General features: G+C 39.0%; 1 protein-coding gene across 4 annotated transcripts in view; it reads left to right on the forward strand.

Annotated features, from left to right (window-relative positions):
* Nucleotides 1-27594, forward strand: part of tspan4a (tetraspanin 4a) — a 151008-nt gene that overhangs the window by 87585 nt on the left and 35829 nt on the right. For all 4 annotated transcript variants that reach the window (XM_010735709.3, XM_019275857.2, XM_019275854.2 and 1 more), the window contains exons 3-4: nucleotides 1444-1635; nucleotides 14619-14693. In XM_010735709.3, the coding sequence (XP_010734011.1) occupies nucleotides 1444-1635; nucleotides 14619-14693 (267 nt within the window). The remainder of the gene's footprint in view (nucleotides 1-1443; nucleotides 1636-14618; nucleotides 14694-27594) is intronic.

Genomic DNA, 27594 nt, shown 5'->3' on the forward strand with positions numbered 1-27594 from the left:
CTCCCCTTCTCTCTGCCCCCTGCTTCCTCTCTATCTTCAGCTGTACTATCATTAAAGGCATAAAAAAAAGGCCAAAAAAAATCATCTTTAAAAAAAAAAAAAAAAAATGGCAGGAAACATAACAAATGCAGGAATTGAAGTTGGACACGCAAAAAAAAAAAAAAACAGGAAACACTAAACAAGAAATCAAAAACCATGACACTCTGGAGTGTTAACTCGAAAAGGAAGGCCTCCAGCCAAACAAACTAGTGTGGTGTGTTCGTGGTGTGAAAGCAAAGCAGACTAACTACTGGACTCTACTACTGAGTGTAGATATGTGCTTTTAAAAAATGAAAAAGTATGATTAAATTAGTGTGTTTGTTGTGTGCCCAAAGAGTTACCTTCGGGCAACCTTTATAATTATGCAACATCATTTGGTAAACATGCCAGCGTGTTGGCACGAGTGCAGGGATTTTCCCTGATACTTCAGAAAGATAAAAGAGCAGCCCCTCATTAAAAAGCAACCACACACTAACTTTCCCTCCTATAACATGTACAAGACACCCTTGTTTCGCTGTGTTTCTACCCGCGCGTCATTATTTATCATATATTCCAGTTATAGTCAGAACTAATAACACTTATTTTTAGAGAAATCATAAGGTGCTGTAGGGTGCCACACGCCTTGCTGGGAACCATTTTTTCATTTACAGAGTGTGAAAGTTCATTTGCTGTTTTATTTTAATAGTTTAGACTTCTTCGCTTTCCTTCTGGGAGTTATATCATCCTTTCTCTCATGTCTATACAGTACAAGCTGGTAAGCTTCGCACCTTCACTCACCAGCAGCGGTAAATCTCACTAATAAACAAGTTACATCTCGTTAATGTCAGAAAACTAATTCCACTGACTGACTGAGACCAGTTGCCAGGCAACCAGTGATGATTCAAGGATGTTACTGTCATTTTCCCGCTTTGGTTTCTGTACGGCTTAAATTGACGAATGACATGTTAATTAGCGAGTTATATAGTGGATTTTGCCACCACAGCACATACCCAGGCTAGCTGTTTCCCCAGTTTCCTACTTAATTCTAAGCTTAGCTGGCTGTAACCTCATACTCACTGGATACATGTGAATGGTATCTCTGCAAAAAAAAAAAAAAAAGCAAATAAATATATTTTGCTTATATCTTAAACTACTCCTTTTTGAACTGTATTGGAGGCTCGGGTCACTTTGTTCTGCTACATCTGTTGATCTTCTATCCCAGTGGTTGAGTTTTTGACAAGACTTTTCCCTCTTCAGTCTTTGTATGCTCTCACTGGCATTCACTTCACAAAAACTAAAAAAAAAGCCCAAAACCCCACAACAAGTCTGCAAACATTTCTATGCACCACTGTGTGTTTGATTGTGTTTCTGTTTAGGATGACTGTGACACTGACAGCTTCACGCCTCTTTGTGTTTCCTCTGCAGTTGGGAGGATGTGGTATACTCGGGGTAGGAGTCTGGCTCTCAGTGACCCAGGGAAACTTTGCCACTCTGTCATCATCCCTTCCCTCCTTGTCGGCAGCCAACCTGCTCATCGCGGTGGGGACCATCATCATGGTGATTGGCTGTTTGGGGTGTGTGGGAGCTGTCAAGGAGAGCCGTCCTCTGCTGCTGACGGTAAGTTATTTGCCAGAAGAGTTTTTGATCGCCAACTTCAAAGTCAAAGGATGTGTTGATGGGATGGTGCCACGTAATCATGTTACATTTTGTTGTTGTTGGCATGACAAATGACATCACTAAGTTTTCCCAAAGTAAGCTTTGACGTTCTCATACAGCATGAGTTTCTGTTTACTCTCCATCTTCCACTGACATGACAAGCTGGTGATTCAATCAGTGTGTCATATCAGACTATTTCATGAAAAGCAGCTGCTGCTATTCGGGTGAGCCACACAGAGGAAAATATCTTGTACAATTTTACATTTGAAGCAGAAGCGCACAGTTTTTTTGTTTTTTTTTTCAAAACTTTATTTATTGTATTTTGGTCGTTTTCAATAAACAATACATGATGAACACAACAAACAATAACAAACCTTCCAATCCCTTCCCACCCTCTCTTAACCAACAGTTCTCTCGGAGGAAAAAAGGTAATTAAGTCCATAAGAAAAGAAAAAATAAATAGATAATAATAATAATAATTCTCATAATTAAAAACACATAAAATACATTATAAAAAAAAATAAATAAAAAAAAAGTGTACAATAGTACAGAGTTAAATTAAAAGGACAGTTTCAAGGTAGAGTTATAAAACGTGGTCACCATCCCATTTCTCTCCCCCAATTCGTAACCTTAGTTCTCTAGCTGTGGTACAACATTCAAGCCATTCTGCAGGGGTATTGGTAACTTATCTGTTCTGAAGCGCACAGTTACTATAAGTGTCAATAATTGTCATGCAGCACTGACAGAAACTAAAAACCTCATCAACACAAAATCTAACGAAGAGGCACCTTGAGTTGTCACAATGTATTCTGGGTTGTTAGATGTGTTAGCATACGTCAAAGTCATTTCTGTTTGAGGGCCACATACAGCTCAGTTTGATCCAAAGTGGGCCAGACCAACACAATATTGCATAATTACCTTCAAATAACGACAACTACTGAAGTTCCTCTTGAGGCTGGCTATAGAACAAGCCAATCTCCATTAGCCCCCATGTTAAAATGTCCAACTTCACAGCAGCAGCAACTTTACAGTCTGGTATCTAGTTTTCTAGTTCATGACAACTATACTGTACTGAGGCAGAATTTTTATATAACTCACCTGTTCAGTTTATATTAAGGCTTAAAGTTTTGTATAATTAACAGCCTGGCTGTTTTAATTGACAGGTGGATACTGTTACAGTTGGCTTGTTTGAGCACACAGGCTTTATTTAGCCCCTTACCCATTTTAAGATTAGCCCAGAGGCAGCAGAGGCACGACTGCCAAGGTGGTGATGGCCAGTGCCACCACACTCTGCTGCTCTCCAGAAACCCGTGGGTGACCTCACGGATACGATGTCCATATTTTTATACTGTGAATGGAAGAATCCATGAACAAAACAGAACCTTGAATCTTAAGAAAGAATCAGTGCAATTAAGTAAATAAAAGCAAGTACATTCTGAAAACACTCACAATTAATGAGCACACATTCAACATCTTTAAATATGTGGAAGAATAAATATGCATTCCTTGTTTTCAGAGGGCTTCATTCTTGTCCCCTGAAGCATCATTTTACAGACTATTCACAGTTTAATTTGGTACCACACAGCTCTCCAGAGCTGAAAATGTCATTCCCTCGTCATCAGCACTAACTCAAGGAACTCCACTGTAATGTTCTGAGCAACATCTGTATAATGTCCATGTTCTCATCAATTTAACTAAGAATACAACAAATGACTTCATTTTGTGCCTAATTTGGCTCCAAAGCCCCTTCATCGTTCTCTGAGCACATGATTTCTGCAGCTCTCAGCATGCACGTCTTTACAACTTCACCCTGAGAGTTACAGCTTTGATGCTGATTATGCTGCCATTTGCTAGTTTCCTCAAACGTGCCAACAATTCATTCATCTTCTGTCTTCAGTTGTCTTTGCAAGTTCACCATAATGAGCCTGATAGTGACATTAAATTGTTATAAAGGTCGAATAAACTGAGAGTTCTCCACCAGCTGTTTCTATATAAACAGCAGTGGACCCTTTGGTGGGCCGGTTCTGGCCCGTTGGCCTTACACTTCATACTGTTGATGTAAAAAGTGGCAATGTACAGCTTTATAATATATCTAACAGACGACTACCAACATTAGCTCACATTAGATTGACGGGACAGTTTGTTTCAAAGTGCCTGAAGGTCATTATTCAGAATATTTAAGCTTTAAACAATTACATGATATGTTTAGAAGTTAAACTGGGACATTCACACCACAATCTACTATCCACCAGCTGTCAGTTTACACTCGACAGCCACAGAGAAAGCTGCCAACTGCCCGGCTGCCAAATGGCGTGATGTGAACAGCCAATGCCAAGCCGTTTATCTAGAGGAAGACCCACTACAGCAAAAAGACTTTCTTTCAAAATGATAGTTTTTTAAGAGAAACCACCTTTGACCACTCACACAAAATACAGTAGATGGATATTAATCCCAGCCAAGAGTTTACCTCTTTGGTTCGTTGCCAAATTTGCCATCAAAATTGATTTTCACCTTCAGGTTGTTAACTATGTAAATAATGGCCTGCCTACTGCCGATTGAGACATTCATAATGGTGTCAATGATGTGTGAAGGCTACACTGACTTCAAATAATCAAAATTGACACAACCTAATAGGTAATTTGGCTTTGAATAATAGCCAATTTTTTTGGAAATTACAGCTTTATTCAAAGTTCATGTTGCTTTTGGTGTCTTAACTCATAAAACGTCCGTATTATACGCCTAAAGTATAACTCCAACAGCTAAATCCAGGAAAACAAAGTACAATACATTCAAGCAACATGATCCTTAAACATGTACATGTTTGTTTACAAGGATAATTAACCTCTCGGTAAAGGATCAGTGAGTAAGATTTATCACCATCCGGCGGTGATTGCAGCCCTGTCTACTCACTGTTCCAGGCTACTGTAGAAACATGGCAGCTCACATGGCGGACTCCGCCATACAGGACCTGTTGCATCTGTAGATCAAAAGGCTCATTTTAAAGTTCACAAAAACGTCCTGATTCTTTTGTCAGGTGATTGTACGATAATGAAAACATACTGATGGATTATTAAATTCCATTTCTGACATATTCTGTAAATGGGGCCCCCTAGATTTTACACGCTTGACATTTAAACCTGCAATAACGTTTACAGAAATAACTTTTTGGCTGATACTGTCACCATTTTCCTGACAGTCCGAAAAGTTGCCAACTGCAACTTTAATGGCAATAAACTTTATATTAAAAATGTAGCATTTTACTTTTACACTATATTTGTTGCCACCATGGAACTTTTTTAAAAAAATTGTTCTGCACAGAAACTTTTCTATTATTGCCAAACAAAATTGTCTTACAGGAGCTTCAAAGTTGATACGACAAAGTTCTGACGCTGCTAACACGCTACAAACTCTGAATGAATGCTGCGTCAGTGGCAAAAATGGACGCAACATTGCCTTGACAACAGAATACAAGTAACAGTAGCTAAACAAATTAAAAATGTTTAATAAAATAAAAATTATATTTTTAATTTGGAGATCATTGCATCCCTGTGCCTCCAGGAGGAAACTCCACGGCAGTTTATGGGCCATATGGGGTCTAGCCTTGTAATCACAGACCCACCCCAGAACACCCACTGACACGCTGTTCCTCTTCTATTCAGTTTAATGTCTGGAGATATTTTTAGCAGCTTCACTAATCTCATTACAGCAGCTCCTGCTTGTTTGTATGGGGGGTTAACAGCTGTTGTCATTCACACTGAAGCGCTGTTGCAAACACGGGAGAGAGCAACTCAACACATCGTGACTATGACCACTTCAGCCAATGCAGTGTCAAAACACTGTACATCACCTAGATAGAAAAAAAAATCTAATTTCAATATCACTTATGACCTTTATTCAGTTTACGTAGAGCTCGAGAAGGCCTATTATTCATCACAAGTGCTTCATCATAACGAGCAGATGCTGTTCCGTCCGTCACAGAGATGATTTATTGCGCTGGTTATTTTGTAAGCTAAATCAGCAGTAAAGATGCGTAACCTCCCACTATTTGGCATTTAAACTTATTAAAAAGCTGCGAATGAAATGTGCGTGCCAACTTATTCCAAGCACACTAAAATAAGAAAGAAAAAAAACAATTACGAGTGATAATTAGGGACTGTAAATTTTAAATGAGCTTACAGCAGGAGTGTCTGACGCTTAACTCACTTGAACTGGCAACGGAAAAAGAGATACACTCTCTAATAAGCAAATGTGGTCACAGGAAGTGTCTGACATAAATTATTGAACATTTTCATGCTGTAATTCATGAGGATTTTGAGCTGAGTTTCAGTTTCAAATCAGGGGTCCCTGATAAAGTGTGACCCCCAGAGACATGCCAGATTGATAAGTGTTTTTGATAAACAAACAAGCTCGTTTAATCAAGAGCTGACATTGTGCGGCATTTATCAGAAAGAATGATTCTCTGCGTGGCAAAAATAGCATTAATCAGCAGGAGAAAGCAATTATAAGCTCTGTGGGAATAAGTCTAAGTGTCGATCATTAGCTTGATGCATGACATTTTCCCTACAGTGACCACATGAATTCCTACGCTGTGTCAATATAATGAGACCGGGCAAATTATAAGTCCACTTTAATGAGTGACAAAGCAGCCCGTTCTTCATGGAGATTAGAAAAGACTTTTCTCCCTTCAAATTTCACAGCTAATTAGCATGTTGATCACTGATGAGGGACAGAATATTGCAACATCGCTGTGAGATATTTGAGGAATTACTGTTGCACTGGCACGCTGGCAAAAGTATCACTGCCTTTTGTGCGCCTTGTAATTTGTGGCAACAAACATCAGTTATTGGTTTACAGTTTTCAAAATATGCTTTTGCAATTCTGTGATCTGGATGACTTCAAAGATATTTTTGATCTGAATGTAAAAACTCAAACTTTTTTTTTTTGTAACTCGTAGTCTGTCGGTTCTTCGTGTAAACTCTGGCCTTGATGTTTTTGCCATAGTCTCTGGACAAAGTTATAAAAAAGGAAAGGGGGATGCGATTAGGAGCCTTTACACACCCAGACGACCTGTTTTAGGTTAGATTAGAAATACTTTAATAATCCCTGAAGGGAAATTGTGTCTTTAAGCTTCATACCATGAGCAATGAAAGCACTACATTCTGACAAATTCAGAACAATAGAATTGCAAAAGGATGTAAAGAGGCATTTCAGGTATTACATTTTCTTCACAGACAACATTAGGTAACCGTTGGAGCTCTTCCAAGACTCAGACAGAAACAAAACTGTCCTGGTTGAATCATCAGCACAGCAGAAGAGCAACTGCATGACAGTATCAAATATGAAATCTCAAATATGACTCTCATGGTGCACTTTGGTCAGCAACATCTGACCACTGAGCATAAACTTCGAGTTTATATGCTCCATTATCTAGCCACTAAAATCAGTTCATTTTCAGATCCTGTGTAAACTTTGGATGAACTCAGCAACTGTGGTGCGTTTCTTTTGGTTCCAATTACACCAACAGAGCCTTTCTAATTTGTAGCAACTTTGATTAGTGCCTCTGGTTGGCTTCTTCTCCATGGCAACAGAACCTTACTGGAGTTCTGTCATCGCATCAAGGTTGCCAGGCAACCAGCATAGACTTCAGGAAGTCACTGCACCGGGCCAAGTAATAGTCGAGCACATAACCGCCCCCTAAAACCACAACTTGCCAATAGTTGGCTCCACGTGTCTGTGCACCAATCAGAATTTATAGGAACCAGAAACATCAAATGTTAAATTTCTAAAACTGATTATTGCATTTTAGTCAAAATACATTTTACAGACTTCAGGTGATTTAAAGTCTTTGCTCACTGTGCAATGACATTAAACCAGATGTAGAAACAAAATCCAATAGCCTGTCCTTTTATGCTGAAAATAAGACCCATTTGGGGACACAAAATTTCTCCAGAAACTCAATTTCCATCAGGATAAAGGGTAATTAAAGTCATGTTTCACACTAGTGAGTCCAGACAGTCAATACTAGTGCAAGTCAAAGACACAGGCGAGGTGTGGCGGGTCTGCGACCTAATCTTCCCATAAATTTGTCAGAAAGGTGAGCACTGTGGTGTAAATGGAAGCAGATTGTTTATATGGAGCAGCTTTACACGGGTCTGAGATATAGAGTCTGTAAAAATCATTAGACCCGCCACATAAAAAGAACACAGCAATCGCCTCCAAGGCTTCCCTCCATATACACTCGACGGAGCCAGATCCCAAAAGGTATTGATTTGGGAGGAGCTGAAGGACTGTGCGCCTGACATGGCTCAGCCACGGTAGCTTTACCACCGTGTGGAAATCACAGCATGGATAAAGATGAAGGAATCAATCCCTGTGCCTGGACTTTGATTATGGTTCTCATTCTGACTCCTGCTAAGACATCAATCTCTGCTAAACAGTGATATCAGCGCTGCTGGTTGAACTGGATAGAACATAAATAAGATGAGTACATGCAAGCGGAGCCTCAGGAGTGCGTTATATAAATTTTCCTAATGCGTGCAATCTTTATTTAGACTTAAGTGGCCAATCAAAGCTTGTGTTCTTCAGATATATTAAAGTCTACTTAAACGTCGAGTAAATATTACAGCATGAATCTAAACTCTCTGGTGACTAATTGCAACTGATGCAATAAATTAAGCTGCAAACATGAAAATACTACTGCTCTGTTGTGGTCGCTTGAGCTTCAGACCAGCTGTGGCTCATTAAGTCTCACGGTCCAAAAACTGTAATGGAACAGAGAGCTGCAGGACACCGGCCCACCGCGACAAGAATTGAGAGGTCTTAAAGGACCACTTCACTGAGTTGTATATCTCTTGTGATAGACTGCAATGATATTATACACCATTACACGTGTCAGTGCTATCTGTATTTCATGGGCTTGCACAAGGAGGAGCAGTAGCAAGAAAAAAAAAATACTGTGCAGTTTTCCTGGTTTCAAATTGCTAGTGTTATCTGGTGATGAGAAATGAGAGGTCTGGAGGCCAGAAATGACTCTTTCTTGCTATTGCTGTCCACATGATCAGGGTAAGGATTTCAGGGATGAAAGCACTCTGCAAGATACAGAGAGTACTGGCAAGTGTGATGGTTTATATAGGATGTCACACTACACAGTGCACCGTGGGAAGTATAGCAATGTTGAGGTAGTATAATTTGAGGAAGTATATCAATTTTATTCTTTCTACTTATACTGCACCGTAATTCAGAGGGAAATATTGGACTTTTCACATCAGTATATTTATTTGACTGCTGTAGTTACTGCTTACTTTTCACGTTAAGATTTTGCATAAAAAATATATGATAACATTATTAAATACAGTGTATTGTTAAAGATTAAACCAGTGGTTCCCAACCCTTTTGGCTTCTGATCCCTCATAAAAAAAGCAATATCTGGTCGTGGCCCTTTGTCACATTTCAGATGTCTGTGAGTCGTTAGCAGTGTTAAGAGATTTCCTCTTAAACTTTTAAGACTGAAGCCCAAAGAGAGGACTCATCTGCTGGTTGTCACTGTCCAATGAAAAGCCACAGATGTGCATACAACTTCAGTATATGTGTATGCTCTTCAGACTACGGGCATCATTTAGACTCTTATTGACAGATGAAAAGACGTTTTGTTACATCATGTATGTAGGGTAGATAAAGGATAGATAGCTTTGATCAAATAACGTTTTGAGTTTTAATTTAAGGATGGATGACAAGCTCTGTGATCTGTCTGGACTGAGTCAGACTGATGCACGCTTGGAATGCCAATTTTCAAAGTTTCTGAAAAGCCGTTGTGAAGCTTAGCATGTGGTGGCAGTCCTTCCTCTGCTGCCTTAATATAATTTGAACAGGTGTATCATCTAAAAATTCACCCTGAGTACAGTTGTCATGAACGGGGAAATTAGCTATAGAGAAAATTATTTTTGTACCAGGCTGTAAACAGGTTTATTCCTGCTGTGAAGTTGGACATTTTAACATGGAAACTTATGAAGATCCACGTTCACTTTTAAGTGTATTTTGTAAGCTAGTTTCTAACAAAAAGAGTTCTTTCTGACAGCGACAATAATATATATATATATAGTCCATTTCTGCCATATTCTGTAAATAGAGCCCCCTAAATCTTACACACTGGACATTGGATAGTTACTTAATCAGAGTCTGGAATTTTAAATACTTCTAATAGAGTTTTTCATATTGTGGTATTGGTACTTTTTCCTTAAGTAAAAGGTCTGAGTACTTCTTCCACTACTGATAGTAATATTTTGAAAGTCACAAAAATGTTGTCTGAGAACAGTTCAGTTTTTGTTCCACAGGAATCCTGCTTACAGTCCCTGTTTTGTTTACTTTTTATTTTGATCTCCTATAAATCTTTCCTGCAGTTATGCTGCTGGAAGCCACTGCTGCAAACAGGAAAAAACGTATTTCAGTTTGAATAATGACAATCCCAGAAAAACATATTGAGCATGTTTCGGTTCTTTTGTAATGTGATCTGAGTCTTTGTTTATAATAATTTGTCACAGTGAGACACTGAGCGCACACCAGCACAAAACAACCCCTACTTCAATTTTAGATTCGAGCTGAGATATACCATACTCCAGTCCATTTGCACAAGCCTTACTTTCGAACACAACCTGCCATTAAAACGGAAGCACAGATGTAGATGTATTTCCACTGCCAGCTTCATCTGTCACAAATTAACAAGTCTTTACAATCTTGTTAGGCGACAGCCTTTCAAAGTAATTTGAAGCAAATTGTTCTGTTTTGGTTGTTATTGTGCATCTCAATTAAAGAGAAAGAAATGCTTGTTTTCAACCAGCTGTTTAGTTGTCTTTATTATTGTTAACACGATTGGAAAGATGCATCTGTCCTAGCAAATGAATTAATCTGACATCAAGAACGCAAAGGCTTCAAAATGATTCCTATGCACTTGACATAATTGGCACACTGTTATTGCTTTTATCGTCATCATCATCATTAAGCTCTCTGCGCAGTTCACAAACAAATCTTCATCATTTACAGTTAATTTCTGCAATAGCTTTCTTGTAGCATATTGTAAAAGCAAAATGCAGTCTTTTTGCCATCAAATGTTCCCGTTGAGTGCGGCTATCGCCTGTGGTCTAAAAGAAGACGAGTCAAATTTCTTATTAAGAGCAGATTAATGGGGAAATATCCAGGAAGCCACAGGGGATTGGGTCTGTTTGTTTTCCAAGTGCTGGTGATCGGTTTCTCATTCTTAACGATGTCCCTTTGCTCTCTGGTGTGATTTCAGGAATGAAAATGCAGTAGAGAATGCAGCAGAGCAAAGAGCAACACAGAGACAGAGAGAAATGATGAAAAGGAGAGAAAGGCAAAGAATATGAAAGCTTTTCTCTGCCTTACATGTTCATTCCTTTGTTTTCTCTTTTGTAAAAAAAAAAAAAAAAAAGGCACTGTGCTAAGGTTAAAGTTTAAACATTTAGGACTCCCAAATGATGTGTTCAGAAGCCATTAGAGATAGACTTAAAATAAAATCCCTTTTTTATAGCAGCTTTAAGTCTAATGCCTAGGATTAATGTCTTCAGTGGGAACTTGCAAAATGTTCTGATAAACCAACTGTATGCTACAACATACAGACAAAATAAGAAACTAGAAATAAAAGAAATGCAAACATTGAGTGTAAAATTAGAGTGATTATTGGACTTTTCCTTTGATAAATAAAGGCAAATGTTCTCCTGGAAATCTAGCTCTGACCTCTGAATTGCTGTTGACGTCTGAATTGTTTTATACAGCGTTGGTGTCAGTTTAGTATGGTTAAGAATGAGGGTTTCCTGTGTCATGGCTGGACACATTGTAAGTGTAAGATAAAGGCAGGGTGCATTAAATCCCACACACATAAGGAGGAGAAAACAATTCAATTGGTTCTTCAATTTTTCCAAGAACAAGGACGAAATAGTTGCCATTTCTCCATGAAAAAGGGCGAAATAGATTTTGCTAAGAAAAGAAAATGACAGAGAAGGGACACTAAGGTAGTATTGAGTTTGTCAAAATACCTTTTTGTTTCAGGTTGACTTACGATACTAAAATAACCCTTTGACGTACTGAAATCTAAGTTTTAGCTTTTGCACTTGTTAGCATTTCAGCCTTTGGTTGATTGTGGCGTTGGTTGTCTTCCCCTCCACTGGTTGTGGTTTATGATTATGACGAGTTGCTCTCTTTATGAGTTGTTGTTAGTAGACAGGACTATGGCAATGGCAGGTCAGCTTAATTATCAGGTTCCTCTTCTGGACATGTAAATAAATATAAAGCACATTTCCATAAGAACTCGATTAAGTGATAATTTGTCTGAACTGTGCGTCTGTCAGAATGGATTCATGGTCTGTCTACTCGTTTCAGACTTCATCTAGTGGTAATCGATTAATGCAACTCTAAGTAGGAAAAACGTAATCCAATAGGAAGGTTAAAGTGCCAAGAATCTGCTCCAGAACACTGAAGCTAAATTCTTATCAGTGAAGTTGACCCTTCATTCACTTAACACTGCGGAGGGAAAAATATTTTCCTTTTTGGATCAAGAGGGTAAAGAAATATCACAAAAAAAACCCAAATGGACAGATTCAAACTTGACTTTTGGGTCTCTGCTGGTCTCCCTCATTCGATATTTTCCAGTTGCTGGATTGTGGTGAATTATAAAAGTAAAATATAGTGTCTGGAGTAGTTTGTATCTTCAAAATGTCAAATACTCAGAGCGTAACACTTGAATGGGTTGTATTTTGACATTATCTTCTGGCCTCTTAAAGGATTTCGTCAGCCTGAAAGCCTTGATTTTTTTTCAGTTCACATTTCTTCAGTTTAAATAAAATCCTCCCAAATTAGAGTTACCTGAGCATTGATGTCAAACAATGAAGTCTGACGGAACAACAGAAATGGATTTCAGACAGGTATTTGTGAGCACTTCTTAAAAAGAGCATGAGCAAGTTAAAAATACCATTGACTGTTACCTAGTCAGTTTTTCACCTTTCAGTGTTAGCGTGCTCAATGATTCATTCATGCAGAAGATGCCAGAAAGACCTCAGGGGTAACTGGCAGCTCTGTTCGATGCCAGTCTATGTGAACTAGCAACACTTACATGCGCTGTCAAGCAAGCGCCTGAAATACACAAGGGGACATGTAGCCATGATGTCTTTGAAAAACAACATCTCTTCTTTGAAAAAGTTTTGACCTTCTGTGATGGTCTTGTACTTTCTGTGCCTCGCTCTCAAAAACAAAAAAAAACAACACTGATACAGTAGCAGCTCTTTGAGGCAGCACTGCTTTGAGCGAAGAGCTCACCATGCCATTGTGCTCGAAATAATAATGTAAGCATACCGACGTTTGGGTATAATGTTAATCATCTTTGGTTTATGTTTCCTGTATCTCTAAAGTATCTTATCTAATAGAGATGAAAATGCCCAAAAGAATTGAATCTTTACAGGGATGTCATTATCTCAAATTGTCAAATCAGAAATGGGCTCATGTAAGTAATGTTTATCTGTGCATCCATGGGTACATAAAAAACATGAACTGCTAATCTGTAATTCAGTGCACTTCCATTGCCAGTCTTTTCTATGAACAAATATAGACAAGTATTGAAAAAAGTATGGCTAGTCTTTTCGCCTCTGTCACCATGTCCATAGAGGCTGCTGAGCCCGTTAACATTGCCTATTTGTCCAGCTCCAGTTCTGTCATACCGGCTCTGTTCCCCGCCAACATTCCCCTGTGCTCCGGACCTAAAAACTCCTCTTCTTCCTGGTGGTCCAAAAACGCCTGTGGTACAAACACTGACACTCCCTCTGTGCTCTGACCTCAAAGTCCAGGCAGCCCTATTAACAAAGTGAGCTTACATTTGCTAACAGCAGCTACAGGTCGCAGCAGTTTACTTTACTCCCCTTCGGGAAATTCACACACAACACAGAGAGTTGAAGCAGGGACTGGAAAAAACAGAAAATAAAAAATATTTGCTCCATAAAATACGGCGCAGTTTCACCAAAATCAGTGAGATAGTTGGTGTTGTGTGACTAAGTGTCGTAAGGCAGTACATATTTCTTATGATCGTACCCGGAGCACAATAGAATGAATAGAAAAGTTACACAACGTTGCTTTAACATGGCCAAAGCCCCTATTAATGGGAGCTTATACCCGAAATTTAAGTAAGACAAAGAGTTAGAATAGGAGTGACAAAGTGGTTGGCACAAAAAATAGTAACCAATATTGTTCCCCAGAAACACAACACAGAGCTGATGTGTGTGGATGTATTTGTCCACAGACATCAACTGATAATCTAGTGCTATTTCCTCAAGATCTTTTTGTGACCCTCTGTATCGTCTCTCATGTCAGACCGTCACTGGTTCAGACCGTCACTCCCATGTGTGAAAAGACAGAGTCATGTTCTAGCAGACAAGTTGATGGATGAGCTCATAACTGTTTTAAGCACTCACATGGGCCATCAAAGGAAGAAGACATATCACCCATCAAGCTGCTCGTCCTAGCTGCCATAGAGAGGAGGGTTGGGTGAGCACTGGTGGAGAATAAAATGTTGCTCTTTCAACAAATTCAAAAAGTGGATAGAGAAAAACTGTACATCACCCCTCCCAGTCTCTCCTACTTGATATGATTGTCCGACCTCGTCATGTCTCTCTGCTCTCTTGACCTGTCAGTTAGAAATATTGATGCTGAACGATCTACAGCTCTTTAATCGTCCTCACCTCGCCAGCTCCTTCTCCTTGGCAGTCTGTGGTGCTTTCTTTCCTCTCACTCTGGTGTCTGCTCCCTTTTTTCCCTTCTCTTCAATTTAAACCTCATATTGTCTTCACAGACAGATGCCTATTATCACCCTGTGGCCTTTTCCTCCTCACTGATAAATGATGGTATTAAATAACTCAGCTGTCTTCACTCTTTCCTTTCTGTCTCCACAGTTCTTCATCCTTCTCCTGCTCATCTTCTTCCTGGAAATCCTGTCCATCATGCTTTTCTTCATCTATCAAGACGAGGTAAGACACCTTCATTGTTCATCGTGTTAGGTCCTGTGATTTTTCATCACCCGAACAAAATAATGAGTGGCTGTGGAAAAGTTCTTAATATGTCGTGCAGGTTCAGATTTAAGCTGGCATGTGGCATGAAAGAATGTGTCTCAGCAGCGAGGTCGATTTAAAATCATACAAGCAGCTTGTTTGTTGGCAAAGAAAAGAGCCTGTCAGCTGACATTCTGTATGATGTTTTAATGAAACTGAAATTGTTTTATTTTGGTTGATGTAAGCACATCTTTGGAGAAAAAAAAACACACTGTCTACATTTTCCTTTCCTTGTTAATAAATCTCAATTTATCTCAGCTCATCCGTTTGGATGATTTCCTGTGAAAATAAACAAGTCAGGCAAGAGAAAAGAAGCCGATCAGCTATCCCTCTTCCAATTTCCACATCCTAATCCCTTCACATTTTCAGCTAAGGTTTTAATAATGAATTGAAAGGGCATGTTTAATTCCACTCGTCTTAATCTTAATTAAGGGTTGGATTTTGGTGTTTGTTGTGAAACCTTTACAATAAGTACAAAATATTTCTACACAGCATTGCAAATATTAACCTCTGAAGCCTTGTGTGTAAGCAGTGTAACAGTGGGTCTTCTAATCTGTCCATAAACATCTATCAAATCATCTTGACAATAGGTATTACTGTGAGATTAGTGAGATTAGTTTGACCATTTGAGGGAATTACATTCAGAAAAGAGTTGATGCTATGAATGACTGAAAATATGGCGCCTTTTAAAGACTCAAAGCCCTCCAATATTCAAGTTATCTTGTAGTACAGAATTGCTTCTTGAGGAGTGCTGTGACTGTTCATGCCATCATTTAAAAGCACAATTAATTTCTAAACAAACAAAAGAGCCTGAACATTTTTACAATTACATAACCAAAAGTCCAAAACATGTATTGTTGTATTTTAATTAATTTACTAGTTAAATTCAATTTACAGGCGACATGGCAAGCAGTAACAACAGCGGTGAACAAGCGACTGCTTTTGTATAATTTCATGGTTGATCCTTCAACAATTAACAATTAAATTACAATTTCAAATACGGTTTAGCATCCAGAGCTGCGACTAATGATTATTTTCGTAGTAGATCAAGCTGTTGATTGTATTTTTAGAATAACTGATTAATTGTGTGAGAATAAAATGACAGAGAAATGTCACAACAATTTCCTAGAGCATATATATTATGTATACGCATGTATAGATTATATTTCATGTCTTCTTAATATGTTTGAGACCATTAATTGTGTTGGCATACACTAAAATAAACTATTCCAGAATAGTTGTAATGGCTCAATCTCACTGTGCATTGCTGCAATGCTTTCTGGCTGCACCGCCGTTGCCAGTATTGATTGCAACAATTTTAGACAATGGTTTTGATTTCACCAAAAGTGCCACAGCACATTTCAGAAGCATCCCAGAAGTGTCTTTCTGGCCTGTGGACACATGGACGTTTCTTTTGACTCTGACACTGCGACAAGCAGCACATAGCAGATTAAGATGCACAGAAATCAGCATAGATAATCAATTAAATTAAATTATTGTCAAAATAAAACACCCTGTGCAAAAATCTGACAAAGTGAAAAAAAAAGTCTGGCGGACAAAACACTTCTCAAACGCTGCTGGTGAGATATGAAGTGCATACCCGGTGAAATCCACTCAACTAAGTAAAGACACACAACAGTCCATCATTACTTTTTAGCCATGAAAGTCAATACACACAATTTCAATGTGGAAACCTTGAACGTTCAGTCACAAAAACCATCAAACACCATGACGAAACTGGCTCTCGTGAGGACCACATCAGGAAAGGAAAACCAAGAGTTACCTTTGCTGCAGAAGATAAGTTCATTACAGTCACCAGCCTCAGAGGAAAACAACAAGAAGAGAATTGCTTGGACCAAGAGACACAAAGAATGGACATTAGACCAGTGGAAATCTGTACTTTGATCTGATGAGTTCAAATTTGAGATTTTGGGTTCCAACCTGTGTCTTTGTGAGATGAAGAAATGGTGAACGGATGGCATCTGCATGTGTGGTTCCCGCTATGAAGCATGGATGAGGCGTGGAGATTTACTCAAAATTCAAGGTACCCTTATCATCAACAACAGCATCAATCATTTCTGCACTGATAGCAATAGACATTAGGCAACTTTTCAGCCAGGTCTCGAATATCCTATAATTCAATGAAATAATAAAATCATCAAAAGAAATGTGCAGGTGCTGCAATGTAATTTCGTATACAGTACATTGGGTGCCCCCTAGAGGCACTTATACGACCATTGCCAGGTGGAGTGGACCTTAGTTGAGAGCCCTATCATAAATCATTGGCGATTTTTCAACAACTTGCATTACATTATTCATGTGTTGGGACAGAGAATATTATCCCTTAAGACTTAGGCCAAGGCCAACCCTGACTCTAATGCCTTTGTACATTTTGGTAAATAACAACCTACTTTGATATTTCCTTCATCTAAACTATATTTGCGACCACAGACCTTGGACCTGCATGCATTTTGTACTGGCTTTTATCTCTCTGTTACTGTAATTCTGGCATGATTATATGATTGCCTAATGTATTGTATTTCCATCGCAATTTGTCTTTGGTGGTATAATCCAACGAGTAAGTCTGGAGTGGCACATTCTTCTGGGCTTTCAGCCAATCAGCATTGTTCTGTTTAGCTGTTAATGAATGTTGTCTTTTGTCACGCCTCACCTTTCTCTCAGGAACTCCATTGCGTTCCCTTATGTTCAGTGTACCCCATTATTCAGCCTCTGAATTATTCAGTTTTTTCTACCCAGGAGGCGATTAGCGACAGAACAGAGTTAAAAGTTAGTGATGGTCTAGATGCTCTGCTGTGCTGGTGCATCAAGGGAAATCACTCTCGGTAAAGAATGGGCGGCCATTGCCAGAACTGTCATTGAAACTGTTTAAAACAGCATGGGGCTTCTTTATTTTGCAAATTGTTGAATGTGATCACTGCTAGAAAATTGAACAAAAGCTGTGGAGTATAATATCCCAAAGTATAATTAACAACATGGGTCACTTTGGCAAACAAAGGATTTTTAAAAAAACTTTTGCACATTAACTAAACTAAAAGAAATCACTGTGGTATTGTGCTTCCACTAGTGTGCATGTCCCCCAACTACAAATGTGTTTTAGAGGTTATGGTTTATTATCTGTGTTGAACAAAATTCTGTACTTTATTAAAACTCCAGAAACTACTCATATTGATACTTTTTTTATAAACTAAAAGACTACCATACATCCATACATCCATTTCAAAGGGCGGGTTGCGATGGCAGCAGATTTAGCAGGGCATTCCAGAGATCCCTTTCCCCAGCAGTGTATTCCAGCTGCTCTTGGGGGATCCTGATGTGTTCCATGTCCAGACGGACTATATAGTCTCTCCAGCAGGTTCTGAGTCTTCCCTGAGGACTCCTACCAGTGGATTGTGCCTGGAGCTACTTTAAAGGAAGACACCCAGGGGGCATCAAAATCAGATGGTCTTTCGATAAGAAGGAGCAGCGACTCTACTCCGAGCTCCCCCCGGATGTCTGAGCTCCTAACCCTATCTCTAAGGTTGACCTTCAGCATGCATTGGGGTGATTTGCAGCCAAGTGTTAAGTGGTCGGGATGAGAGTTAGCACCTCCATGTCTGGGGCCATGATTCTCTGTGGGAAAATGGTGCAATTTTTTCTCTGGGTTTGAAGCGAGTTGCTGCCCCAAGTGAAGAAGTTCAAGTATCTTGGGGTCTTGTTCATGAGTGATGGGAAAATGGAGTGTGAGATGGACTGGCGGGGGTAGTGCGATCATTGTAGGTAAGTGGAAGCTGAGCCAAAGCCAAAGCTCGATTTTCCAACCCATCTACGTTCCAACCCTCACCTATGGCCATGATTTTTGGGTAGTGACGGAAAGAATAAGATCGTGGATACAAGTGGCCAAAATTTGTTTTTAAAAGACTACGTTTCCTGTAACTACTAAGTCTGATTATGTTCAACTGAAAAAACACTGTCATGGATAAAAGGATAGGAAAAAAAAATAAAAAAAACTTTTCATGCTCTGTGCATCCAACCATTATCTCTAAAAATTTTATATCTAATTTTCAGGTGGTTGAAAACAAGTATTTGCTGTAAGTATTATTGCTCTGCATTCCACACAAACAAACTGATGTAGGGATAGGAGAATACTGCACAACCAAGGTCTTGTTTTGAGTATCTATGGATTGAAACGAAAAACAAAAGAAGGACCTCTGAAAATAGTGAAAGGAAATCATTGGATGGTAATGAAAATGTATTCTATTAATGATGCACCACTTAGATTGTGGTACCTTCTTCTGTCCTACATGGCAGCACATTAGCTGCATTGATTAATAAAACGTTCATCATCAATGATTCTTGCTCTGGTATTACTTGCTATTAAATCAAAACCATGCCATTCAACACACTTTAAAATAAACATTTAAAAAACATGAATTAAACAGCATGTTCGTGTTGTCTTGGCTCTGAAACAGGGTGTTGAGGGAAAAACATCATGCACTGTTTAAGAATTCAGTTTATCATCTTAAATTTATTCAAAATGAAATACCTGCGGTTATTTATTATTTGGGGAATTTACTCTGAATATGGCATAAAAAAAACTTACTAGGTAAAAGAATCTATTCAATCCAGTGGAAAATACTTCTTTTCAGGTACACAAATATTTTTGGACCCACACTTTATGAGATCCTTGTCAGTATTGCTTTGATTATATCAAGAGTGTCCCACGGTTTTCAGATCTCACCTCCTCCATCACCATGGTAACTCCCTGGAAGCTGTCCTGCTGTTGGATTACAAGCCAATGCCACTCCTCCACTGTGCAAAGCCTTCCAGATGCCATAACTAAAACAGAATGCAGCAGTAGGTGAATGTTGATGAACTCCAGCCCAGGCTTCAGGGATGGTCATGCTCAGTGGTTCGGTTTATTGCACCTGCTTTAGACCTGATAAAAGGCTCTGTGACGCAGCTGGAAGCTACTTCAAACAAGTCACAGATCTTCCGTGTATCTGAAACAGTTACCGTTTGTTTCACTTTGTTGGTTCCTAAGGATGACGAAAAGGTCCTCTGAGGTTAACTTCAGTGGAGCCACTGTGACTTAAGCTGTCACAGTGAATAAAAGAGTCTGACTCAGCAGCGTGATATTGGAAACTGATGTACAGTTTGGGTGTTTTATACCATCTCCACACCGGTTTACAGCCTTGTCTGCTTGACTTTATTATCACCTCAAGGAAAATTTGCCCACCAGGCAAATATAAACATAAACATAAACAGAGCAGCAACAGCAGACCACCAGCAATATTTTATCTAATGATCAGGGAACTATAAATAATCTTTATCTTATAACAACTAGAATTTCTATTATTTTATTTTCACTTAGTGGCAGTAGTAGTAGGTTAGTGTAGGAGTAGAGTAGTAGGAGTGGGAGAGAAAATCTGATCTAATGACAACAGATCGAGATCATACAGATGATTTAAGTGTGAATGAGCCTCTTATGTTTAGTAATTCAGTGCATATTAGCTGTATGTGTATATTTGTATATTCTGTTCTATTATTACAACCTGTTTCTAAATTAAGCTTCTTTGCTCCTCTGCTAGGGGTTAAGTCAGCTAACTCATGTGGAACAGAGAACAGAGAGTATGCAAGTAAAAAGTCATATTTATATCCACAAAGCTAATATAGGTTGAAGATGAGAGGTTGTTATCGGTCAATCAGGAGTTTACTAAATGACAATATCCAGAAACCTATAGCTTAATGCTAACCTTGTTGAAGTGAAGCAATGATCTCTCTGGCTGCAGAGAGAACATACAGAAAACCACTTCCAGCTTGAGTTGACTTAAAATTTAATTTCATGTACAATTTTAGATTCATTACATTCATTAAACTTTAACAATAAAGGAGTAAAAAAAAATAAAAAATCTGGAAATTAAACCTTTGAATATATAGAATGAACCTTTGAATATATGGAATGAAATTCTGAATATATTGAATGAAACCTTGAATATATTGAATGAAACTTCACTGACGTCAGACTTCGCGGCAGTGCCTGCAGCCATCTTGTGTAACAGTCTATAAAAGCGAAAGACAATGAGTCAGGCCGCCCGCAATCTAGTTGCAGCGATATTAAGCAATGAGGACATGATAAATACACTGACGAATGCGTGCGGAAAAAGTTCTCTCAATTTTTAACCGTGGTAGGCCTACAACAGGCATAAAGTTTTGCCATAATCTCATTATGCATTTGTCTGTCTGTCCGCAGTCTACTGTGTGAGTAACGTGCCCAAAGCTGACAATGTGTCGCGGATCATAAAATACGTTCAATACTAAACTAAATATTCACCCTGCATTGGTCTATGAATGTGGGCGATGCTTATTGTATCTAAACAATTTATGAAGAGCTTCTCTTTCAGTTCATGAAATCCCTGTAGCCGCAGCAGCTTCTCCAGTCCCGGAGAAGTGCCACGTCAGAGAGCAGTACCATTACGCACGGCCATTCACTGTGTTTTACCTTCATCAAATCACCTGAAAACTATATCAAGCTAACCATACAGTGTCCTGGGCCCTTTCTTGTGTACGAGTGGAGATTGTACACTGGGTATTTGTGGGGCACTCCTGTAAGGTTGAAGGCATGCTGAGGTTGGCCTGATAAACAGCTGCCTGGCCTCTTTTATGTCTGCCACGATTAAAAAGGGAGCGAACTTCCTTGTCAGGAAAACGGTATTGATCAGGGGAATTGACGGGATTTGGGCCCGTACACGCAGTGTTAATGATGTCCTCATAGTTTAATATTGCTGCAACGAGCTTGTGAACGGACTGACTCATTGTCACTCACTTTTAGCTATAGCATCCACACATTACACAAGATGCCGTGAAGTCTGACGTCAGTCAAGTTTCATTCAATATATTCAAAGGTTCATTCAATATATTCAAAGTTTCATTCCATATATTCAAAGTATCATTCAATATATTCAGACTTCATTTAATATATTCAAGGTTCATTCCATATATTCAGACTTCATTCAATATATTCAAAGTTTTTTTCCATATATATATATATATATATATATACACACACACACACATCAAAGTCATAAAGCTTCAAGATTTCCACATGTGCATCCACGATTAAAATTCCCTCAAAGCTGACAGACAGAAGGACATGTCTGAAGGACATGCAAATTCAGTCTGTACAAACTCACACAGTCCTGATAAGAGGTCTAATCAGATAGAAGAGACCATTTTCCCACTTGTCACAGCAATAAACACACAGATGATACTGACAACATTAACGATGAGCCAGCATGCACAATGAAATGCAGCAATCAGTGTCATTCATCACACCTGTGCTTGTCCTGCCATGACTGAAAACACCTGTGTGGGTGTGCCAAGGTCTAAAATGTGCAAACATGCGAGGGGGGGTCATTCAGTGAATTTAGTTCAGAATGTGAACTGAAATGCAAATGGGTAGGTAGCATGAACAAAAGGTACATTTAATATTTAATCATTGAACAGGTAGGTAAACACACAATAACAAAAGGTGTGTGTGGAGTCCAAGTAAAAATAACAACATAAATACAAAGAACAGACGACCAACAACAGGAAATACAGGACGGAGATAGACCAGGAGGGGAACGGACACAGACAAGTGAAACAGGGAAAACACCATGGACTAAATAATAAGAGAACTAATTAACTAATCAAACACAAGTGACACAGAAAACAGACAGTAAGTAAATGACCATACCTGAGCTAAGCCTCTTTCAACTTAAAACAGGAAATGCTAAACCAGAACCCTGATACATTTACTCAGTTGTGAGGTTTATCTTCCTTCCCGACTGTCAAAGGCTGAAATATTTGTGCAAGTTAGTTGAAACTATCTATATATGTGTGCCGCTAAATCTTCACTGAGTGTAGAAGTAAAGAAGTACTGTATTTTTGGTGGTAGTTGCCATCTCGACTACAAGTGGCAATTGTGCTAGTGATTGTATTTACTTATGATAGTACTTATGGTAGTAGACTAGTAAATTAATTGACTCTTCAAACAGCCTGCAGGGATGTAAAAAGGTTCTAACAGAAGTGAGCACCGGAACAAAGCCAACAGATTTAAAATGCCGACACTCAATACGCACAAAGCAAGTGGTAGAAATTATTGCTCTAGATCCTTGATAAGTTACCGCTGACGTGCATAAAGCTGCTTTGCTGATAGGACGATCCAAATCCAGATCAATAACTGATGGGCTGTGTGTCTGTGTGCGCTGATTTAGATGGCTTATTACACCAGAATCATTTATATTGCAACAGGTGTATGAACAGTGCCCTCTTTGTATTGTATAATTGGAATAGTTTCATCCATTCACTGTTGAATGGAACCAAATATCAATATTTGCTCTTGGGTGTTCACACTCTGTTCACACTGTGCTGTGTGAGCACCAGAGAAGACATCAGTCAGACACATATATCTATGAACTATGAATGCTATGAACTCTTTGATTTAAGATTAAAATTCAATACCTGCTTGACACCAACAGTGATACACCGCAGACGCCTGCATCTACCGGGATCTTCGACTTCAATCACTGTTCTCAAAGGCCCCGTAGCAAAAAGGTTTCATTTTGACATTGATGGGTTAAACCTAAAAGGAGTGAAGCTTGCCCTCAGACACTCTTAACCTGCTCTGTGTTATCACTCTGTGGTTTTGCAGTTGTCACTCACCGTCGTGTTGTACTGACTTCAACCCAACTTGTCACAGGAAAGGCATTTGACAGCCAGGTGGATTTTACATTTAGACTGAGGAGTGAAGAGACAAATGAGGGGGAACTTACATAAAAAGCAACATGTCTCATTGTTGTATTGTATTATTATGTATTCAGGGTATGCTGAGTGGAGAAATTGGTATTTCTATTTCTGCGATAGATAGTGTTTCTGATTTGTTGAACATTGCTAGAAAATATCGAGAACATTTGCTAAATGGAACCTGTGGTGAGATTGTTTATTCAACTACACATTTCTGTCTCAAACTCCACTTCATGTCGTCATCTAGCCAAATAATCCATTAAAACTCCAGTGGAAACATAAAATCATATAAATCTAATCCATTTACAAATTAATAATGAAGAATTGCACTGCTGAACAACAAAATGGACCAACATTTTTCTATTTTCAGGTTTTATATTGTAGAAGTTGAGTTTATTTATTGACCCTCCTGATGGCTCACTGGTCCATGATGATGTAAATCCGTATTTAATAATTTTGCTTTTTTTTCAGCATCTTATTAGCTTCAAAATGTGAAACAAATTACAGACACACAGAGCCCTATGACTCTTAGCCTTACAAAACTTAGTCATACAAAAGTACACATCTGTAATTACCATACTTTTGTCCACTTGTGTAATTTTGCTCATTTCATGTTCTTTTGTACAGTTAAGCAAAATAACTGCTAATGCATTCAAAAAGAAAACTATTGTATTTTCTTTTATAAAGCAGGTTTATTTTAGGTAAGATGTACTAAAACTCATACTGGGTACAGTACACCTTCCTTTTTACTCTACTAAAAAAGTACATCCATATTTCATAGATAAAGTAAAAAATTAACCATTAAAGAACACTTTACATTTGCCGCTGCATGAAAAGTTAAATTATAAACTGAAAATATAATCATCTAGATTTGACATCTAATTGCTATGTTTTCAGTTCTTTTTTTAACCCAGGATGCGGAGATGTAGACTAGAACAGTGGCTGAATCTTGGCTGGTATCACAAGTGAAGTGAAGCTTCAGATCAGAGGATGCATTAGAGAACACGGTCTGAATAAAAGCCAGTCACACCGGAAAACTGCTCACGGGGACTGCTCCACGTCAGAAAATACAAAGGCACCACAAAGCTTGCAGTCAAACACATTGGAGAACACCAGAGTAACTAACTATTCATTCCATAAAGGCAAAACATGGCATAGGGTCAGCTGCAGAACCGATAGTTTATTGGCTGGAGATGCAAGACAAATCCAAAGGGAGACTTACGGAGATGGGAGGGCAGAGCAGAGGGCAGGTGAGCTATTTCAGCATGGATTTATAATCATAACCTGCGAATAGCACCATGGATTTTATTTTACCAATAATGTCCTAAAACCTCAGTCAGATAAAGAAAAAAAAATAAAGCAAAGTAGACTTAACTGGGGCAGGAAACCAAAGATAGAAGATGCACAACCTTATACCTACACCATCAACCCACACACAGCAACAGATGCACAAGCAATGTGTAGCTAGCTGTTACTACAATAACAGAGCAGATGCTGTGGTCTACAACACAAGAAGCAACAAACAAAGCTATTTTTTTTAAAAAGAGACTGATACCCAACATCTATGACAAGCTTATGAATCAACTTACCAATGATGATTTTATGTCAGCTGAATTGAATCCAGCAAAAATGACTTGTAATCCACATGAAATGTTCCAAAATCCAAAACATCCTTCTCTTTCATCTGCACAAACCGTCCTGTTCTTATCAAGGACAATATCCCATCTCTCTATGGATAGTAAAAGTGAGATTTGAGAGTCTGGCCTCCTTCATGCATGCCTTCAGGCAGCTGAGACTGCATTCCACTTTTCACTGGCGACTGGTAGTGGTTTATAAATATGATAAAAAGTACTGATGTTGGGGAATGCCCTTTCCTTATCGTTGCAGTTGATGAACGGCAGAACAGCTTCTGTAGCGTTGATCTTTATGTCCAATTCACTACACACAGCATGGAAAGATAAAACATCATCTAACACCTGCTAAGTTAGATCTAAATTCGGTCTATTTTGTCATCTGTGGTGAAGTTTTTTTGGGTTCAGAGTGGCGAAAAGTTTCTCAAACTGCTGCTCAAGATATAGAAATAAAATTCTACTGGTTTCCTGGATCACTTCATTTTCTGCCACCTCATCATGGGAAGCATCTCCGGCCTCTCTTCCTTGTAAACTCATTAGAAGAATTGCATTTCCTAGCAATGTCTTGGCAAATTTCAATCATGTCTTCTTCTCGGGCTGTGCCCTAAAAGTGTCAATCAGCTGGACATCTGTGCAGGCACCAAGCCATTCTTTTTGGAGGTAGTTATGTATGTCTGTATGCAGTATAGTGTTCCAAAACCAAGACATAAATTTTAATTAAATGTGCTATGCTTGTGAAGTAAACCATCTGTTTCAGAGGCTTCAGAGTCTGAAGTTGTGTTCTTTTATCCTCCCCAAAGTCGCATGTATCCATCGGACATATTTTTTAATGTTAGTAGAGTTCCGTCACACCTTATGTTGGCTACTTTCTCCTCTAGGATCTTAAATGATGGGAGGCTGAATTAAGGAGTGATTCCAGTGTACCAAAGAAAAGATTTGCGCTGTACTGTGAACATCCAGGAGGATTGGGTTTAGACTTCAAGGAAATCTTTTTTCTGACCCACGCCTGCAGCCTTGATAAATAACCACCCATTGTTGTTTCCTCATCGTATGCCTGGCCCTGGATTGTTTAACATCTAGACTTAATGCATTAAGTACATTTACAAGGACATTATACAATGTATCTGCATTGCTGCTTGGAAGCTCTGCAAACTGAATAAAGTGCTCCAGGCTGTTGCCAGTTTCAGTGACATACCTAAGGGACAGAGAAAACCGATCTATCCTAGTAATGTCTTTCTGGCAAGGGCTGAAATTAACTCAGTCTGAGACTGATGGCTTAGGTAGGTCACACGCATCGTATTGGACAAGCAGCTTCACTAGCTCTAAGAAGTTTCCCTTGTTTGAGGAAGGCGCACCCAACACAGCATACTCCCTATACCCCCAGAATGCCAAGCCATGTCGTGCTAAAAACAGGCTGCTGTGTAAAATGCTCGGGTTTCTCTCAATCTGTTCCCTGTCAGCTTTGATTAGCTCTGCAGACGCTGTGCTGTCCTGGCTAATGTGAGACTGCACCGCAGACTTCTCATATTGCTCAATTTTCTATACCCTTTTAAACTTTGAGATGCAGAGTGTACTGTCCTGCACTTTCATTTTGTTTACAACAAAAAACTAAAGATTGCCACTGCATTTTGGAGAGTAAATAAGCCATTGTCTATCCACTGTGTATGACTGACCTATAAAAAGCTCATACCGCACAAAACTGAAGTGTCGTTCATCTTCATTATATGGGAATGCTTCATAGCTGGCTTTCAGCCCTGGCTGGTATGAGCCGTGCTCCATCAGTACTCTGATTAGCTCAGGTGTGAGAAGTTTCTCTTTGAAATAGCCAAAGGATCCTTTGGGTACTGCTCTTCGGTGTTAAGTTCAAAAGGACATAAGTTGAATGATTGTAGTGCTACTTGAGACTGAGGCACATTGATCAGATTCAGGGAAGTAACTGGGGTCAGAGGTAGTGGTTGTGTCCTCTGCAGCAGCAGTCCTACCAGTTTCATCATGGACATTAATTTCCATCACAAACTACAGCTGCGTCTTTCCTACCGTCATCATGATCATGATTGCTGTCCTACATACTGACCAGCTGCACAGAGGTAGCTGTGTGCTCGGCTAACACTAGTTGTGAAGCTATTGGTAAGACACTTGTACATGAAGGGTTGAGATGATGTAAGATTCCTCTTACATTCACATTTAGCTGATAATAGCGACTTACAGGGAGCACTTTGGGGTTCAGTATCTTGGCCATGAAGACTGGAGGAGTCAGGGATTGAGCTGAGTCACTTTAGTGCACACAGCTTAATATGGACAGAATATAGCTAACTAACATACATACTGTATTACACAAGTCAAAAAGAGACAACACGCATGCAACTGCAGTTCAAAGTCAAAGGTTAAACAGAGAGAGAGATTGC

This window comes from Larimichthys crocea, chromosome VIII (genome assembly GCF_000972845.2).
Source record: "Larimichthys crocea isolate SSNF chromosome VIII, L_crocea_2.0, whole genome shotgun sequence".
In the NCBI taxonomy this organism is placed as follows: Eukaryota; Metazoa; Chordata; class Actinopteri; family Sciaenidae; genus Larimichthys; species Larimichthys crocea.